This window comes from Neolamprologus brichardi, chromosome 10 (genome assembly GCF_056152115.1).
Source record: "Neolamprologus brichardi isolate AB-2024 chromosome 10, ASM5615211v1, whole genome shotgun sequence".
NCBI lineage: Eukaryota > Metazoa > Chordata > Actinopteri > Cichliformes > Cichlidae > Neolamprologus > Neolamprologus brichardi.
In genome coordinates, this window is record NC_142113.1 from 23664330 (window position 1) to 23685284 (window position 20955).

At 42.5% G+C, this 20955-nt stretch overlaps 2 protein-coding genes across 2 annotated transcripts; both read left to right on the forward strand.

Annotated features, from left to right (window-relative positions):
• The first annotated feature begins 1675 nt into the window (after nt 1–1675).
• LOC148100945 (uncharacterized) lies at nt 1676–4149 on the forward strand. Its single transcript, XM_087846742.1, has 3 exons — nt 1676–2695; nt 2747–3087; nt 4128–4149. Exons 1-3 carry the CDS (start codon nt 1676–1678, stop codon nt 4147–4149), a joined length of 1383 nt encoding a protein of 460 aa, XP_087702868.1.
• A 4683-nt stretch (nt 4150–8832) lies between these two features.
• On the forward strand, nt 8833–15318 carry slc22a4 (solute carrier family 22 member 4). Its single transcript, XM_035905390.2, has 10 exons — nt 8833–9261; nt 10601–10704; nt 10778–10932; nt 11306–11477; nt 12419–12545; nt 12789–12889; nt 12992–13206; nt 14086–14268; nt 14899–15034; nt 15146–15318. Exons 1-10 carry the CDS (start codon nt 8833–8835, stop codon nt 15222–15224), a joined length of 1701 nt encoding a protein of 566 aa, XP_035761283.2. The 3' UTR covers nt 15225–15318.
• The last annotated feature ends 5637 nt before the right edge of the window (nt 15319–20955 follow it).

Below are 20955 nucleotides of genomic sequence, written 5' to 3' on the forward strand. Positions count from 1 at the left end.
GCTAATATATATATTGTTTAGTATTAAGCTTTGCTTGTTCCATATTCAGTTTTCCAGCAAAACTTATTTGAGTCCATAAGAAAAGATTCATTCTTATATCTGGAGGAAGATTTTTTTTTTCAATAAATATTAATGTTAGCCCGCAACTTTGTTCCAGTTTTGAATTTTGGCCCACTGTGTATTTGAGTTTGACACCCTGTCCTAGATTAAATGAGCTATATATAAATTCTGAGCTCTAAGTACTAAGAAAACTTGTCCTTTTTTGCTTTAAATGTTAAGAAATTTAGTCACAAAATGGACAGCATAAAAATCATGACACCTTCGCAACTGGCCATCAGAACAGATTTTTTGGCACCTTTTATTTTATGTAATTGAGTGATTGCACGATGTATATTACTGATCCAATAACTAGAAATTCTAACTTAAATGTATGACTTATTAACATTAACTTATTTCTCAACACATCTCGTTCATTCTCTTGGGGCCTAAGTTGCTTTTTAATCATTTAACCTGAGCCTGAGGCTTGGGAGAGTCCCACATCTCTGGAAAACCTCCTGTGTTATACCAGTGCCAAAGACTTCACGCCCCAAGGACCTCAACAGCTATAGGCCGGTGGCTCTGACATCCCACCTGATGAAGACCCTGGAGCGGCTGGTCCTGGCTCAGCTTCGGCACCTGGTGAGCTCATCACTGGACCCACTTCAGTTTGCCTACCAGCCTGGCATTGGAGTGGATGATGCCGTCATTCACCTCCTACAGAGGGCCCGGTGGCGCCAGTGTCCGGCAGCCTCGCCTCTGTCAGTGCGCCCCAGGGTGGCTGTGGCTACAGTGTAGCTTGCCATCACCAGTGTGTGAATGTGTGCGTGAATGGGTGGATGACTGGATGTGTAAAGCGCTTTGGGGTCCTTAGGGACTAGTACAGTGCTATACAAATACAGGCCATTTACCATTTTACATCATTCCCTCGCTTACCTGGAGACCGCTAGAAGCACTGTGAGAATCATGTTCTTTGATTTCTCCAGTGCCTTCAACACCATTCTTCCCTTGGTCCTGAAGGACAAGCTGGAGAACTCTGGAGTGGACCATCACTCTATTTTTGTCATGATCCTGGGTCCTTTTGACCCAGCATTTTGTGTTTTCTATTAGTGATTTTGGTTCTGTTCCTCCTGTTTAGTGTATTCTGTTCTGCCATCTATTCCTGTGTTAAGTCCACGTTTCCTAGTCTGTGTCTTTGCGTGTGTGTTTCCTGTTTTATTGTGAAGGTCTGCGTCTTATGTAAGTGTTTTCAGTTTGCCTCCCTAGTCTCGTCACGTTTATTACTCCCAGCTGTGTCCCCCACCTGTGTGTAATCTCCCTGTGTTCTCTGAGTGTTTTTAAGTCGTGTCTTCTGTCATAGTCGTTGCTGGTTCGTCTGTGTTGTTTCCCCTCGGTCTCCCTGCGTCTCTCCATCCGTCTCTCTGTGTGTTTTTCCCCGGACTTCCCTGCTTCCACGTTTCTGGTTTGTTTTGTTAGTTTGCACAGTTTAGGCTTTCTGTTACAGCTTCACCCGCGCCATTGCTGTTGTATTTTCCTTTTGTGAATAAATACTCATCTGCACCTGAGCTGCCGCTTCTGGGTCCTAAATAACTACCACACGGCTTGCCCCGGCAGACCGTGACAGTACGAACCAGCCAACATGGACCCTGCGGCACTCGATCCGTCCGAGGAGCTCCAGGATGACATCAGCTACAACGTGGAGATTCTCCTCGGACTGTGGCTGGAGAACCCTCCATACGAGCTTCGCCGCACCGTTGAAGAGCGGCTACAACGGCTCTTTTCCGGCCTCCCATGGCTTTTGAAATCACTTCCCCCGACCATGCAGGCGTTTCTCCAGCACACTCCCCACCTTCTCTCAGCCACTCCTGCCTTGCTGCCCGACTCGTCGGATGTGATCCTGCCCGGCCCGTCGGAGCCGTCTGCGGGGAGGAAACGCCGATCGCGCCGCCGGTGCGCCACCCCACAGCCGGACGTTCGGACTTCTAATTCGCCGGCTGTGGTGAGTGGGGACTCTTTTCCGTTTTTGGACTGTGTAACTGTTCATTCAGGGGCTGTGTTCTGTGCGGCAGACGATGGTGTGAACAGCTTGTCGCCTGCCCAGCAGCCACTGTCAGCTCGGCCAGCCGCCCGGCAGCCGCTGTCAGCTCGGCCAGCCGCCCGGCAGCCGCTGTCAGCTCGGCCAGCCGCCCGGCAGCCGCTGTCAGCTCGGCCAGCCGCCCGGCAGCCGCTGTCAGTTCAGCCAGCCGCCCGGCAGCCGCTGTCAGTTCAGCCAGCCGCCCGGCAGCCGCTGTCAGTTCAGCCAGCCGCCTGGCAGCCACCAGTAGCTCACGCTCCAGCGCCTCCAGTAGCTCACGCTCCAGCGCCTCCAGTAGCTCACGCTCCAGCGCCTCCAGTAGCTCACGCTCCAGCGCCTCCAGTAGCTCACGCTCCAGCGCCTCCAGTAGCTCACGCTCCAGCGCCTCCAGTAGCTCACGCTCCAGCGCCTCCAGTAGCTCACGCTCCAGCGCCTCCAGTAGCTCACGCTCCAGCGCCTCCAGTAGCTCACGCTCCAGCGCCTCCGCTACCCGTAGCTCCACTGTCACCGCTGCCTCCAGTGTCACCTGTAGTTCAGGCCCCCGCGCCTCCGCTACCCGTAGCTCCACTGTCACCGCTGCCTCCAGTGTCACCTGTAGTTCAGGCCCCCGCGCCTCCAGTGTCACCTGTGGTTCAGGCTCCGGTATTACCGATTTCACTCGTTCACTCCATGCAGGGAGAAAGTCCTATTGCCACTCAGGGTGCTTATCATGGTTTAGCTGCCATTGGCACAGTTAGCCGCTCCAGGGCTTCCCCAGAGGCTAGGTCTCCGTTCCCAGCTGACTCTGGACCCCTGAGGTTTGAGCAGCCACCTGAGAGCTGTGCCGTGTCAGCGTTGCCTGGGCAGAGCCAGTGCTCAGTGAATTGCCGGTCACCTTTGTGTCAGCTAGTAGCCTCCATGACTGCTGGCTTAGTGATGGCTTCAGCTGGAGGGTCCGAGGGAACGCTCCGGCCTTTGTCTCCTGTATCCGCTGGAGGGTCCGAGGGACCGCTCCGGCCCTTGTCTTCTGTCTCCGCTGGAGGGTCCGAGGGACCGCTCCGGCCTTTGTCTCCTGTCTCCGCTGGAGGGTCCGAGGGACCGCTCCGGCCTTTGTCTTCTGTCTCCGCTGGAGGGTCCGAGGGACCCGTCCAGCCTGCTGCGCCTCCGGCTTCCACGCCGCCTCCGGCTTCCACGCCGCCTCCGGCTTCCACGCCGCCGCCTGCTGCGCTTCCGCCTCCGGCTTCCACGCCGCCTCCGGCTCCCACGCCGCCGCCTGCAGCGCTTCCGCCTCCGGCTCCCACGCCGCCGCCTGCAGCGCTTCCGCCTCCGGCTTCCACGCCGCCTCCGGCTTCCACGCCGCCTCCGGCTCCCACGCCGCCGCCTGCTGCGCTTCCGCCTCCGGCTTCCACGCCGCCTCCGGCTTCCACGCCGCCTCCGGCTTCCACGCCGCCTCCGGCTCCCACGCCGCCGCCTGCTGCGCTTCCGCCTCCGTCTTCCACGCCGCCCCCGGCTCCCACGCCGCCGCCTGCAGCGCTTCCGCCTCCGGCTCCCACGCCGCCGCCACCTGCAGCGCTTCCGCCTCTGGCTCCCACGCCGCCGCCTGCAGTGCTTCCGCCTCCGGCTCACACGCCGCCGCCTGCGGCCTCATCATCCACGCCGCCGCCTGCGGCCTCATCATCCACGCCGCCGCCTGCGGCCTCATCATCCACGCCGCCGCCTGCGGCCTCATCATCCACGCCGCCGCCTGCGGCCTCATCATCCACGCCGCCGCCTGCGGCCTCATCATCCACGCCGCCGCCTGCGGCCTCTTCGCCCTCGTCTGGTCCAGCCTCCGAGTCTTCGCCCTCGTCTGGTCCGGCTGCGTCCTCTTCGCCTTCGTCTGGTCCAGCTGCAGCCTCTTCGCCCTCGTCTGGTCCAGCCTCCGAGTCTTTGCCCTCGTCTGGTCCGGCTGCATCCTCTTCGCCCTCGTCTGGTCCGGCTGCATCCTCTTCGCCCTCGTCTGGTCCGGCTGCATCCTCTTCGCCCTCGTCTGGTCCAGCCTCAACTGGGGCTGCAGCTAACCGGCCACTTTCCTGGCCACTGGCCGGGCCCCTTCGCCGTCTTAAGCGGCCCCCGGACTCCCTTTGCCTGAGTCGCCACTGTTGCCTTCCGCACGGTCGGCCCCCTGAACCGCGTCCACGTCGGCGCCGCTGCCTTCCGCGCGGCCGGCCTCCAGACTCCCGTCGCCTGGGTCGCCGCCGTTGCCGTCCGCACGGTCGGCCCCCTGAACTGCTTCCACGTCGCCACCGTGGCCTTCCTCGCGGCCGGCCCCCGGACCCCCTTCGTCTGAGTCGCCGCCGTTGCCTTCCGCACGGTCGGCCTCCGGACCCCCGTCACCTGGGTCGCCGCCGTTGCCGTCTGCATGGTCGGCCCCCTGAGCTGCTTTCACGTCGCCGCCGTGGCCTTCCTCACGGTCGGCCCCCGGACCCCCTTCGTCTGAGTCGCCGCCGTTGCCTTCCGCACGGTCGGCCCCCGGACCCCCTTCGTCTGAGTCACCGCCGTTGCCGTCCGCACGGTCGGCCCCCTGAACTGTTTGGACTCCTGTGCTGTCAGCCCCCGGGCCGGCCCCCTGAACTCGTTTGTTTTGGACACTGTTTTCTTGGGCTCCTGTGTGTTCTTTTGTTGTTGCTTTTTTTGTGCTGGCTTGTGTTTTGTTTTTGTTTTTTTTGTTTTTTTTGTCCCTCCTGTGCGCCTGTTCTGTTTTGCTCCGGGCCCTCCGTCCTGGGCCCCCGCCGCCCGCCCTGGTTGGGTTGTTTTCTGTTTTTTTTTTGTTGGTTTTTTTTGGGGGGTTTTTTTGGTGTTTTTGTTTCTTGTTGGGCTGTCTGGTGCCAGCCTTTGAGGGGGGGGTACTGTCATGATCCTGGGTCCTTTTGACCCAGCATTTTGTGTTTTCTATTAGTGATTTTGGTTCTGTTCCTCCTGTTTAGTGTATTCTGTTCTGCCATCTATTCCTGTGTTAAGTCCACGTTTCCTAGTCTGTGTCTTTGCGTGTGTGTTTCCTGTTTTATTGTGAAGGTCTGCGTCTTATGTAAGTGTTTTCAGTTTGCCTCCCTAGTCTCGTCACGTTTATTACTCCCAGCTGTGTCCCCCACCTGTGTGTAATCTCCCTGTGTTCTCTGAGTGTTTTTAAGTCGTGTCTTCTGTCATAGTCGTTGCTGGTTCGTCTGTGTTGTTTCCCCTCGGTCTCCCTGCGTCTCTCCATCCGTCTCTCTGTGTGTTTTTCCCCGGACTTCCCTGCTTCCACGTTTCTGGTTTGTTTTGTTAGTTTGCACAGTTTAGGCTTTCTGTTACAGCTTCACCCGCGCCATTGCTGTTGTATTTTCCTTTTGTGAATAAATACTCATCTGCACCTGAGCTGCCGCTTCTGGGTCCTAAATAACTACCACACGGCTTGCCCCGGCAGACCGTGACAATTTTATTGTATTCTAATTTTGCTATATAACTTTTGCACTGTCCACTTCCTGCTGTGACAAAACAAATTTCCCATGTGTGGGACTAATAAATGTTATCTTATCTTATCTTTAGAGAAACTATAATTGTCAAGGCAGCATCAAGATATTTTCCAGGGAAACTGGTTGTGACTTGATGCTTAAGAAGGTTAGATGATGCAACAAATCAGTTACACTGAAGTCAATCAGCAACAAGATGGTTGAATAATATTTAAAAAATCATGGCTGTAACTCAGGAGGTTGAACTGGTCATCCAGTAACTGGAAAGCTGGTAGTTTGAGCACAAAGTTTTGATGTCAAAGCATCTTTGGGAAAGTTAATGAACCCCAAGTTGGCCTCTGAAATGTTAATCTTCAATAGAAAGCATTTAGTTGTAGAAAATAAAAAGTGCTTGTTTGAATGGGTGTCAACGCGTGAATGAGACATGTTGTATAAAACACTTTGATGCTCCAGTAGAAAAGAAATACTGTATAAGATCCAATCCCTTTTCCATTTACTAAATAAAGGTAACACCATCATATGAAATTAATAAGCGATGGTAATGGCTTAATTTGTGACTGTTTTAAACGTTAACATCCTATTTAAGTTTTTCTTTGATGTGTCCAGGTCATCGTTTGGTTACATTGATATTGTCAGATATTGTAGTTATATTGTTAGTATTGTTGTCTTATCATTGGCTGCTCTCTCAGGGAAGAGTAAAGGCCATTCTGGAAGAAGCTGTTAGCTTCTTCCAGAAGCAGAAGAATAAAGTAAGAGGCCCCTCAGAGGCTATTTTGACCCAAGCTGAAGTAAGAGTCTTGGAAATATGTTGTTTGTTTGAATATGTGATCTTCACAATCTGCAAAGGTGCTAAAAAGGTCAAAGGTTCTAAAAACTAGATGAAAGATAATTTAATTATGATGTAGTTTCATTGGCTTGGCCTTTTTATCATCTGGAAGTAATATAGCAGAAGAGGCTAGAAAATGCAGTTTGATGAAGTGAAAAAAAAGAGGCTGTAGGAGGGCTTTGTGACTTCCAGGAATGGGTTTGGTTTTTTGTTTGTTTGTTTTTGGTTAAACAAGTATTTCTATAAACAAATATTAAATAAATATTTTTGTTCCCGGTGAATATGAAAAGTATTTGGTTAAGACTTGCTTACACCAAGAGACTCGAGTTCCTGTTGTCTTTTGGCTCAGGTTTGCATTTCAGGTTAGCCTGTTTGTGTTAGGTCACTCATTATATCACTTTGTACCATGTGTGCAGAAGTCGTGTTTCATTTACAGATCTAGGATCCAAAGTTTAACTACAGCTTCATCTTGTTGTTTTCCTCCCCACACCTTGAAGATTTGTTGTCTATGAAGAAAAAAACATTACATTTCTGTGGTATGTGTACAGTTTCCACATATAATGTGAAAAGTATTAAAACCAAGAGATGAAAATATAAACTTTAGTCATATACATATTCTAGATACAGTACAAACGTTTGGTTATTTAAGTCTCCATTAGTCTGCACCTAAAGATATTTGGTTGTATATTTTGCATTTCCAGTCTTACAATTTTACTCTGAAGTCTCTACACTGTAAAATCTAATTATTTCCCAGATCTTCAAAAAATAATGTAAAACGCATTGCCTCAAAAAAAACTAAGCTTTGTAATTGAAATAACTAAATTAGGGCAACTCATTCGTTATGAGTACTCTGTCTTAGCAGGATTGCTGTCATCATCATTAACTACTACTCTTCAACCCTTAACACATCAAACCAGCATGTCAACCATTACTTAAGCTGCTTCTCATGTGCTGTGTGAGGTTCCAGCCTACAGAAGTGTCTTGGTACTGCTTCAGTATTGCTCCAGAACCTTCTCCCAGTCTTCAGCTCTCCTCCTCCATCCTGATCCTCTGTGTCCACGCCATCCCAAGAAGTAATGCTTAACTTCAGAAAAATGCATTGCTAGATCATCATGTCACCAAGACCCTATTTTCTTAACTTAATAAACAGCATACTCACTCTTGGCTTGCATTGTGATTTTACTTACTGTTCCCGACCCATGTATTTGCGCCTTCCTTCGTTCGCATGCAAGTGATGCCTTGGGTGCACATTATCAGATTTGCTTGGTGCCCCGGTTAAAGTGGCACCCTCTCTTAGCTAACTTTTGGTAGCCCACTCTACAGAGAGAGTATGTGCAACCTGTTCAATTTGCTTCAAAAGCAAGGCTTGTTCCTGCCTTCAGCTCTTTTGCAACTACTCCTGTCAGCCACCTCTGTATTCCAACTGCATTCCCTCACACATTTTCTCAGACAGACAGACATTCCCAATTTATATATTGTTTTTGCGTGAAGTACTAGGCACGAAGGTTAGCTTATTCTCAGGTTTCTAGTTCAACAATCAAAAAGAAAGGGCTAATCGGGAGCTTAAAGCTGCCCTGTGCTGTATCACTACCTCAATCCCTCCTTCTGAAGGCCCCATGGTCCTTGGGTTAAGTATGCTCACTAACCGCCTCACCATTTGAAGCTTCATTGGGATGTCAACCGTCTTTGCTTCCAGTCCAAGAGGGGGAGACTGTGGTGCTCTCTTTACAACATCCCCAGCATCAAAAATTAGCTTTTGAGACTGAGTGCATCATTAACAGATCAGCTGTCTATCTCAACATCCAACATCTTTCAAGATCCAGCCTACTTTTGATGTTTCCCAAATGAAACCTTTTCTTCCAGCCCTTTTTGCATGCTGGCCCATCAGCATGTACCCGCCCAGGTAGTGGACAATAAACCTGGTTACATGGTTCGCAGGTTTTTGGGCATTCAAAGATAAGGTCCCACCTCAATCCTATGCAATATTCTCTTTGTAATGAAAATAAATAATTCTGAAATATTCTGAAATAATTCAACTTATTAAGTCATGGTATCTTTTCTATTTCAAAAGTTCTATTTACTTGTTTTTGTTTTGAAATTTTATTCTGTGCACAGTATTTGGTATGTCTAATTTACCTAACCTACTGTGAAGAAAACATCAAAGTCATTGAAATATTAAAATCTAAATAAAATACTTTTTGTGTAACTGTGGTCATAATGCGCTAGTCTCCTCAGCTACAGGATTATCACTTGTTTAGCACAACAAAACATGTGCTAAAGCTCAAATAGTGTTGTAAAAAAAACTTTACGTAACTGTGTAACCTCCCATATCAGGTGAGGCATATAAAACCTGAGCTCAACCTCTGAGATCTCTTAGACCAATAGTGCTAATCCTATCTTCTGGCTATTCAGCACTGACTCTTTTAAGTATGAAGGATTTTGGTGAAGTGACGAATACGGTAAAAATCAGAGACTATGACACCATCACAGCTTTTCTTGGATCTTGGGGACCCTTTCAGCTCAGGATTTTTTTAGCACTGGCCATAAGCATTCTCCCAAATGGATTTATTGGTGGCTATATAGTATTCATAGGTGCTATTCCATCTCACGAATGCTATATTCCTGAAAACTACAACATCAGCGAGATGTGGAAAAACGTGACAATCCCATTGGAAACTGTTAGTGGCAATGCAAAGCGGAGTTCCTGTTCAAGGCTTAACTTGGATGTGGTCAGGAACTACTCTCAGAACAATATTATCCCAAATGTCGATGTGAACGTTAGTGAAATACCTTGGGAGAGTTGTATAGATGGGTGGTCACACAGCAAAAGCATCTACCAGTCAACTATTGTTACCGAGGTGAGAAATTTGTTATGATTTTATTTAGCATCATAGATTTATCTAGAACATGCATGCACAAGGTATAGCATTGATCTGCCTAGAAACTAGAAACTCTTATCAGTGTTATCAGATGTGCTTTTAATCAAAGTGCCTGGCATGGAGCTGGATGTGAAGAACTTCAGACAAGATAGTTTTACATAGACTTTTACATGACATGATTAAGCTATTATGCAAAGTAAAACTAATTCATGTAAACTGCTAAACTATGGCAGCCCACCAGGTACAACAACAACAGGTCAATATGCCAAACTTTCATTTACTACTCTTATACACAGGGTTCATGGTGTGTGATATTATTATTAATGGGAAATTAAGCAGCAACTAGAAGTCGAGCAAGTAATTATTTGTACATTAGTGCTGTAAAAAAAAAAAAAACACAAATGCTTGTTAAAATATAATCTTGCTTAAAGATGACTGTTGCAAGAATTATGCAGACTGAAAGAAGTCACACAAACCCTTGAATTTACTCAGTAACCAGCAGCATCCTGCATCATGATTTTAATGTTACTGTCAATTAAAGTTGCATTACAGTTACAATGGATTTAAGATAAATGCTCTTTAGTTTATTAGTCATTTTCATCTTATTCAAACATCTCTCTCATGCCATAGGTGAGGAGTTTGACTTACATTTCCATTGTCTTTTTTTTTTATAAAGTTTGACAGTTCCTTGTTTTCCCCAGTGATTGCAAAGCATCAAAGCATCAAAACAACATCAAACCACAATGTTTCCTCTACATCATGCAAATAAAAAGAATAAAACAATAGCTATCCTAACATAAACTGATTTTTTCTCACTTTCTATCAGTATATGTGTATATGAGTTAAAAGTAGGTGTTACAAATTGTAAGTGTGATTAAATTCTCCCTGAGCTGGGGAGACTAACTGATAGTTATTATGAAAAATTAATGAAGTTATTGGTGTTGTTGCACAAACAATTACCTGGAACTATTAAAAAATATAAGTTGTTCTACCTGTGGGAGAGTTACTCTTACTTTACATATTCAGAAGTCATAGATATTGTGAGTTCTTATTCTATTCTTGTCTTCAACTAGTTACTGAGAATTTCAGTCAGTAAAATATCAGCATATCATGAAAACATCCTCCAAGATGTAGCCCATGCAGGACCCAGTTGTCTACAGAGGGACTTCAGAACTTATCACCATCTTACCTTAGATTTAAAACCTACCACTAATTTAAATTGTGATCTGAGTCACCTGTCATTTCTTTATTAGTTGACAGATTTGCAGATGTATACCACAAATTGTAAATGAGTGAAAACGATGTACTGATTTTGCAGTGGGACTTGGTTTGTGAGAATGCATACAAACTTCCACTCACCAGCTCCATTTATTATGTTGGTGTACTACTGGGAGCGTTGATCTCAGGTCTGGTGTCCGACAGGTCTGTACTCCACACAACAATGTTTGAACAGTATTTGTGTTGATCTAGTCTACTAGACTGTGTTTCCTTACAGATACGGAAGGAGACCAATACTCTTTATCATGATGCTGCTTCAAACTGTATCAATCACAGCACAGATATTCTCCCCGAGCTGGGAGATTTTCACCTTCATTTTCCTTTTGGTGGGTTCTGGGGGATTCTCCAACTACATCATTGCATTTGTGCTAGGTATGTTTTCCTAATAAGGAGTGAGATTTTTTACGCTGCACAGACATTAAGTAATTTTGCCTGTGCATGAAGCACAAGTCAATTGCTTGGATGTACAATAAAAATTTAGGAAACCCTAAATGAAAGAATAAAGAAATCAAGAAATAAGCAAACATAATTCCTAACTGTTATATAGACATACTATGTATCACTTTTGCACAACTCTTGTTACAACCTCAAAAGCTACATATGAATTGTGCTTCATGCCAGACCATAATGGTTTATCTGATTTGATAAGTAAGACAGTAAGACAGACTGCACTAATGGTCAGTTTCAGAACTTTCATTATAACGATATTACAAATTTTCCAAAATGTTGTTTTTGACATTTACAGGTTCAGAAATTCTAAGCCCAAAAACCAGAGTGGCATTTTGTTCTCTTGGAGTTTTTTTGGGCTCAGCACTGGGGTACATGGCAATGCCTGGAGCAGCCTACTTCCTGCGGGAATGGCGGTTGCTGCTGATTCCAATGGCTGCCTGTGGATTGATCTACGTCCCTCTGTGGTGGTGAGACTTTTTCATTTGTTGCATTATAGCTTGTGTCCTGAAAGTTGTTTTCAACTCAAGAAAAAGATATAATTTCTTATTGAAGGGTAATACATTAATTTATTGTTCAAGATAGCAAAACACCAGCTTTTACTTCATAGTTTGTTTGTTTAAGGTTAAATACAGTAGGGGGTAACACTGTCATTTTCACTGTTATAAACCATATGTTTGGAACAGTGTATATTTCCATTGTCAGTATTAAAACTGTCTAATTTATAGAAAACATGTTGCATACTCTTTGTTTCATTTTTTCACTTAACTTGTCAAAAACATTAATCCCCTAAGAGAAGAGGTTCATTTTACCAGATTTAGCTAATAGCTCATTTCTATCTTGAAAGGCCAATAACTAAAATATAAAATCAACTGAAAACATCCTTCAAGCTGTAGCCCAGGCTAGCCTGATGTTTCTCCGGTTAGTTTGTTAAACTCTGACTCCAAAACATGTCGGCATATTAGAAATTTACAGTCTTATATGGTAAACAGACCCAAAATTTGCAATGTCATCTGAATCCCTTGTCAGTCATGTTGATCACTTGTTTTGTTTTTTATGAATGGTGTGCTGCCTTGAACTGTGGGACATGATCATATCCTTTCTTTTTGTGAAGGATAGTCCAGCATATTCTACACTAGATGTGCAAATAGTGAAATCACTGAAGCACTTTTCCTGAACATTTATACAGTTCAATCAGCTCTTGTCATGGCTGCCATTCAGATACTGGGTCATTTCACTACTTTAGGATCGTTCCTAAACAAAAACGACTATTCAACCTCAACCAACAAACAGCTAACTCAACAAGATGTTTTGGCAGGGATGTCGTCAGTGTCTTGCTTTACTATCAGATAAATGATCAAGTTTGTGTTTCTCTGAAAATATTATGTTGCCACTGTGTTTGTCTGCTCAGGATAGTCCCAGAGTCTCCTCGCTGGCTGTTCTCTCAAGGAAGAGTAAGTGAGGCTGAAGCAATCCTGAAGCACGCTGCAAAGCTGAACAAAGTAGAGCCGCCACAGGCAATTTTTACACAAGCTGAGGTAAGTGCATCAGCAAGTTGGTGATTTTAAATCAGAATGTGTTTTGAGAAATGTGCATTAGGTTAGAATAAAACTAAAACCTTTGACATTTGCACCATGATTATGCTTGTCTCTTGGCTTAGGTTTGCATTTCAAGTTAGCTTTTTTTTATTGTTATATGGCTTTATAGCACATTTGCAGAAGTCTGCAGGTCCAGGACCCAAAGTTTAACCAAAGTAACACTTTGTCTGTTTTTTGCCACAGATTGAAGATGCACTGACAATGAAGGAGGAGAAGCAAAACATTTTGGTCATTGTGAAAAGCTGCAATATATTCTCTATTACACTGATATGTTCACTTCTGTGGTACATCTGGAATTTGCTCCTATGACTTAGGAGATTAAAAGATTTAAACCAAAATAATTGCTTTTTATGTCAAATTAAGTTTTGCTTTGAATTTCTGTGCAGGATCATCATCAGCATCAGCTACTTTGCTTTAGTCCTCAACACTTCCAACCTGAACGGTGACCCTTACATAAACAGCTTCTTGTCTGCTGTCGTAGAAGTTCCAGCTTACATAATTGCCTTGGTGCTGCTTAAGTACTGCTCCAGGCGCTTCTGCCAGTCTTCCACGCTCTTTCTCGGAGGTGTCATGATCCTTTGTGTCCACCTCATTCCAATAGGTAATGATTAAGGTGTTACAAGCAGATCACTTGTTAATGAGTTCACACTGTGGATGAACAAATGTTTGCACTTTGTCCTCAGAAAATGTAACAGGAACAAAACCCCATTTACTTACCTCGATAAAATAAAAATGTATTCAGAATGCATTCGAAGTGTTATTTGACCAAGTTGAATACCTTTAGCTTCCACTGTGACCAAATCTGACATGGGTCTAAAGGGCATTACACACTGAGCGCGTGCAAAAAGCAACACAAAGTTCTAAATTTTCCAAATGCATTTTCACCAGAAAATGCACTGAGACAAAATAGGGCAGTTGAGCAGTTTTAGCACTTGTTGACAGAGTTGGAACCACATCTGAGGAGGCAGAGAAATAATTTCAGAGGGCCATTGACCCAGAGCAGTGTCTACTGTAGCTGTTCGTCTGATGTAAAATGGTAGTTTTTTTAGTATTTGTATACTCGCTACTAGTGTCCGTTTTAAGTTACAATTGCACCTGTTGCCAGATGCAGTGGCCTGACTGGTCAGAGCTATTTTTTTGGAACTGAAAAAAGGTTTTTGGTTCATTAAACTAAATCCTGGCAAATCGTCAAGTGAAGTTCTGCAGTCGGTGTGAATTAGAACAGATATTTTAACATGCAAAATATTTAGACCGATCTAATGCACTGTGTGTAAAGGCCTTAAGTGCAGTCTCTTTAGCATGGCTGCATTGCTTAAAAATGCATATTAATCGACTGCTCATGAATATTTAGCACTAGCACAGCTCGAATGATTAGGGTATATTTAGCTACATGAGAAAGTTGGAAACAACACTTAGTTATGTGCATCTCGTTTGACTTTTTAGGTTGTGCTATAATGTTAAATGTTTTTTACTTCCATAGGTTTACCAGGTGTGGCTGTTTTTCTTGAGATGTTGGGAAAGTTTGGCATCACATCAGCATTCTGTGTGGTGTATGCTGTCACATCAGAGCTGTTCCCCACGGTTATCAGAAACACAGCAATGGGGATTTGCTCCATGGCTGCACGGATTGGGACAATCATCTCCCCATTTATTATTTACTTAGGTAGGATTTTTTGTTTGTTTGTTTGTTTACTTCTTCAGGCATTTGGCTTTTACCAGGATTGTTTTTAACAAAGTATTTAAAGTTAGCTGGATCAGTTAACCTTTTATTACATAGTAATGCTACTGTCAATAATCACAGAAAAACTTTTGCACAGGCTTAACTGTGTTACTTCTTTGTGCTGCTATTCTGTCTTTCCAATTCCATTTAATTCAATTTACAACAACAGTTGTGTCAATTGTAAGGCAAAGACTCCACAATAATACAGAGGAAAAAGTCTTAACAACTTATAGTACAAAATCCCAAAGTTTTGCCCTTATTCTCTGCAATTTGTCTGCTTAACAATGCTACCAGTTCAGCTGGAACTCTGGAAAATTAAGCACATTTTTCAGTTCATAATTTTGAAGACAGTTATGTTTACATTCTATTTATTTATGTATTTATTGATGGGGTTTTTTTTTCAGACTTGAAGTTGTATTAAATGTAAACCTTGAGGTCAAGGCTTATGTTCTTTAACAAGAAAAAAAAATACTTTTGCTTATGTCTTCATCTTCTTCTTTTTTTTACTAGCAACAGATAGTCTGTTTTTGTTTTGATGTCCTTATCATTTTATTTTGCATTTTCCATTTGCAGGACAAGAATTCAAGGCACTCCCCTACATACTAATGGGAGTTCTAGCAATATGTGGTGCTGTCTTATGTTTGTTGTTGCCTGAAACAAATGGAAAAATCTTGCCAGAGACTATATCACAAATGCCACAGATATGCAGGTAAGTTTAGGCATTAATATGTCTACAAGCTTTATGTTTAATACCTATTTTTGCCACAGTTAAAAATTTAATGTCCCACTGTTGCTAAATGACACTTTGTTGTTCAAGCAGGAGAAAAGGGGAAAAGGAAAAGGAGGCTGAAAATGAAGCGACTCCATCTGTTCACCAGCTCAAAGAATCTAAATTATAGTTTGGCTTCTCTATGTTTTTATTTTTTGGTTTGTTTGTTGTTTGTTGTTTTTTGTTTTTCCGATATTCATATGCTCTGTCATGATTAAGCAGCATGACGTTCTGCAGCTAAACAACATGTTATACATTTTAAACCTTCTTTTCAGTATTTTTGTGTTTTATGTCTTTTATTTTGAACTATTTTGTAACGGTACTTGTTACATACTGTATCTGTTTGTTTAGCTTACTTGTGTTATTGTGATGTTTCTTGTCATCAGCAGATGTAGCCACCTCTAGAAATTTAGGAAATTTGCTGGTGTGGAGCATTCAGATATGTATGAGTCCCAGTGGACTTCAAATACATCTCTCACCACCTGCAACAGGCAACGTGCAGAATATGCAGCACAATGCACACTTCTCCAAAATTCTCTGTCTATGTGGGAAATAATGGTAATGTGTTATTACAAAATAAATAGTTTAGAATTAAAATACATTTCCTGGCGGTGTGGTTTCTACAGTTACACACATTTTTGACATAAAAGAACTCCCGACCTTCTTCAGATATCAGTGGGGTTGCGTGTTAGGAGTGTTAGTATGGGGACAGCTAAGCCTGAGCCAAAGGTTCAATCTCTTTATTTGTCCTGGAAACAAGTAAACTGATACAGAAAAAATGATTTAGTATACATATATAAAGCCCTTAGAATCATCACAGCATTACTCCCCCATGTGGAGGCCCAGGAGAAAGCTTCTTCTATTTAGTAACACATCAAAAGAATGAAGGTGTTGCAATTACCGGGTCAATGTCCAGACCTTGACCTGATTAAAATGTTGTTTCTGGATCTCAAAGAGAGCGCTCAAACCTTATTTAAAGCAATGCTTAAATGCAATGTAGTATTGCTGACAGGTAACACTATTCACCCACTGAAATTCCTCCAGCTGCTTCTATCCTTTGAGTTGCCTGATTTTAATCACTCTAAAATGTCTTTTGCCAGGGCTTAAATCCTCCTACTGTACAACTGACTGCTCTGGTGGGTAAAACATTACTTAAGGTGCTGTTGTGGTGCCAAAAGCTGTATTTAGCTGAACCTGAGCTAGGCAGAGAGGAGAGGTGACTTGGAGGACTTCTGCTGGGTAGATCTGGTAATGCAGGAGGATGCAGAAGGAATGAACACAAAGCAACTGGTGTATCCATTTAAAATATATATATATATATATATATATATATATATATATATATATATATATATATATATATATAAATTATATAGATAGATAGATAGATAGATAGATAGATAGATAGATAGATAGATAGATAGAAATAATATTCTGTCTATCTGGACCCTGTACGAACTATTTAATTGTGGCAAATGGGTGGGATGACTGATTGATTTTTTTTGCTACTTAAAGACAACGCCACCTAGACTAAGATGAGCCTATTTTACTATTTTTAATCATTTAGGTTCCACGGGTAAGAGCAGTGTGAACAGGGACAGGGATATTTAATAAAGTATCATTTTAATTCACCCTCACTATAATCAGATAATAGGCCTACATAGGTATCTCTGAATAAGACATAAAAAAATGTGCGTGCTTTCACCAGCGCTTGGAGGCAACGAACAAAAACAAAAGATCCTAACAAGGAAACCTTGGTGTCGCAGCAGTAGGCTATTATGACTGCGACAATGAGACGCCTTTAGGCTACGTGGGGTTGTGTGGGGACACAGTGTGTGACGTAAGATGCTTGTACATATTTTTGTTGACACATTTCATCGTTGACATGCAATAATTAGTTAACTGCTAATTAATTAATTTGTGCATGTCTTTTAAAAGGCCGCAGTGTTGGCTAGGGTTTTATGCGTTTTTTAAATGAGCGTTTAAAAAATAAAATAAAATGAAGCGTCATCAGTTTCCGGGGAAAGTCCGCCAGCATTTCGCTTTCAATTCAGATGCGACGGCACGATTTAAATGTAAACCAGTGTAATTGTTTTACATTTTATTACAAAACGTAAAAATCATTAATATCGACTGGACTGCTTGTATATAAGAAGCTGGATTCGGGAAGCTGCAAGAACAAAACTGACCACAGCGATGAACGCAAATGGGAGTTACTGGTAAGTCTTGCGTAGGAATTGTGCCTGAAGGGCCGAGCAAAGTAAAAGTGAAACCGAACACACAAGCTAACTGCTTCATTCTTTGCTCAAATCCACTCGAGCTTTAATTCATATATGGGTGGAATTTTTTTTCATCTTTTATGCGGAATATATTGATGGAGGCACATGTTACGGTGAGTTTTTTTCTTTTAATCTGCATACTCGCATCATTTCGCCCCAGATGGCGGCAGTTCTGGTTTTTCATTACAGCCTTGATGTAACTGGAATAGCTGTAGCTTACATCACTTAACAGATATGAAATCGGTAATCAATGCAACTTTCTCTGTTAATTCTTGGCGTGCTATTCATTAGAAAATTATAAAGAAACGTGATATGCACAGAAAACAAAACATGAATAAAGGAACACGAAAAGGTAGGGATCGTCATGCTTCACAGACAGAAGGTGAACTATGTTTTTCCTGCCCCATCTTTTCCCCTCGGTGATGAATCTTAAAGTGTATTTATTCGTTACTATTGACTGTGCTCAGTATTTAATTCCACTTTGATATTTTAAGCCACAAAAGCCTAAATAAAAACATTTGTGCCTTTTATGTACCTCTTGACTGACAAATACATCTGTTTTCAGTATGACTCTTTAGATTCTCGGAAAGACGGAAAATTGCTTCCTAGGCCCTTAAGTAGCAAAAACGCTTAAGCAGACTACTCCTTCATTACACTGCTAATTTTAAAGGGGTTTTTTTTAGCAATATATTAAGAATATCTCATAGGTTTCTTTCAGTTTCTAAGCAAAAAGCCTCTGGGTTTGTATTGTAAATCTTCTATAGCTGTGACTGTTTAAATGGCTGCTCTCAGGCAGTCCCCTATTTGGATAATACTTTTTGTACAGCTGTACTATATATTTTTAACCGCTAGTTGTCGCCATAGTCAACTATTTCATTTTTTTATTCGTTTTGTAATATGTCAAAAATATGCAATGTGTATAACTTACACTTATTAATTTAAGCATAGTGTTTAGATTTATGCGAATTTTTACTGTTTTGTAATAAAAAAAACTGTTACAAATAATTAAGAACAATATATACAATAACAATATAACAATAATATATACAACTGTGTATTTCATATTATATTAGACAAAATATTTTGCGTAGACGAAGTGGTCGAGGGGTTAAGGCTATGAAACAAAGCTTTTGCATATATTGTTTACTAAAGTACACCGTTTTTGGCACCATGTGAAAAACTCACATATACATATACAGAAAATCAACAAAATAGGACACTGAAAAACAGATTGTAATGATTTGCAAATCTCATTAACCTATATTTTATCCACAATAGAAAATATATCATATGTCTAAAGTTAGACAATGTCCCACGTTTAATACAAATTGTAACATTGAATGCATAACTGATGGTATGTGGATACATGAAATTGGCAGCTTGTATGCCTTGTAAGGCCCCAGCTGTGCTGAAAGGTATATTTTAGAGCTTTTAGAGCAACGCAATAGTGAATATATTTTCTGGGTACTGAACTAACCTGCCTGCAGCCCTGGCCTTTCACCAACTGAAAACATTTGGACCATTATGAAATGAAAAGTATTACAAACCTGGACAGTTGAGCAACTAGATTCCCAAAACAGACAAGAATTCCTCTCGCAGAAGTCCAGCAGCTGGTCTCTACAGTTCCCAGACACTTACAGACTGCTGTCAAAACAAACTAGGATGCTGCACTGAATTATAACACAGTTACAACTGAGTCCTTTTGTAACTTGTACATAACAGAGTGAGTTTAATATTTTGGCTGCTCGCTCCACTACAGGGCTATGTAGCTTGGCCAGGAAATGTGGAAAATAGAGATATAATCTTTTGTTTGTTTTTTGGTTTAAAATTCATAGATTGCTAGCTGAAGAGCTCTTGCAGTCTAAAAGTGGAAAATAGATTGTTATTCACTGATTTTTTTTTTTCCTGGATTGTTTAGCCCTGCGACAGACTGCCAACCTGTCCAGAGTGTACCCTGCCTCTCGTGCTGAGACAGCTGGGATAGGCTCCAGCCCCAGAGTTGATGGATGATTTTTTTTTTTTTTAGTTAGGTGGTATACCATTTGAGTGCTTTTCCCTTCTGGACTTACACAGGAACTTTCATGACATTGTACTTACTTTCTTAGATTAATTCTATCACTTACAAAAGCTTTGAAACCTTCAAAATAGTACTACCGTCTTACTTCCAGGTATAGAAGTATTTTACTCTGAAGTATTTTTACTTGGGTATTTGACACTTTTGGCACTTTCTACACCGTCCATCGATTTTTTCCCACTTATCCAGTTCAGGGTCCGGGTGCAGCTGGAGCCTATGCCAGCAGTAAAAAGGGAAGAAATGGGGTATAGCCTTGACAGGTTGACTGTATAACTCGCTAACACAGAGAGAGACAGAGCACCATTAACACCAGCACCCAGTTTAGAATCACTAGTCAACTTAACATGCTTGGGTTGACCAAGGCCAGTAGATTTGAACACCTTGCTGTGGCATAAAAGTGCAAATAACTGCCGCACTGTACCACTCTACTTTTTACTTCTGTCAATCCATTACATCAATTTTATAACTTAGTACCTTGGACCTTTAATGACTGTGATGCAGACAAATAAAAAGAATTAAAACAGAAAACTTTTTTTTAATATTTTTAATCATTTCTTGGAAGAAAAGCTACAAGCCGAAAAAAGTGTATATCCCCCCCCCCCCCCCCCCCCCATGAGGTTTGCCACAAAGTAACTAAGTAATTTAATGAACATTAGCATAACTTTCAATACCAAAACATGCTGATGCATTTATTTTAAATTCTTAGTACATTTAGAATAAATGTTATCAATTTGACTAAAAAGTCTCAAAATGTTTGTTTGTTTGTTGTTTGTTCCTCACTCATCAACCTCACAGGCCAAACATGCAGTTTAATAAATGAACACCAGATGTCACCATTGGTCAAGACTTAAAGAACCACAGCATCACTAATAACCAGTAGGTGGCACTGGAGACCTAGTTAAAATGGCTTTGGTGACTGTGTTCTGCTTATGGCATGAGAAAAGGAAGTTTTGTGGTTTGAGTGTTAATGATGAGCTGAGTACTTGCCCTTGTTTGCTAATCATCTGACGTTTATATTTTGCATGTCTGCTAACATATGTACAAGGCAGCAGGGCACAACAATTCGCCACATAAAAGCAGTCTTAGAGCATACAGTTTTCTTTGTTTTATTACAACCAGTCTGCAGAGCAGCATGATGAGTGTCCTACATTAAAAACAGGAAATGAATCGACTGAACTACAGCAGCAATAGACGTGCTACTTTGAACCCAGCCTGCCAGCAGCGACCTTTACATAACAGAGTTACAGGAACTCTTGTAACAAAAACATAAAATGAAAAAAACTTTTCCATGTCATATCACCAGGCAAACCTTCTGCCCTGAAAGCCTTCCAAAAGCATTCAAAGTAGGCAAAATATATTTAACGCTGCAAAATACAACACTTTAACTTAAGCAGACTATGTGTATCAGTGTCACAGCGTAAGAATGCTTTAGCTTTAGGTATGTTTTTGTCTGGTTTCCATATAATCTGATTTGAAGTGGAATGCTTCCTTCAACACTTATCATCAGA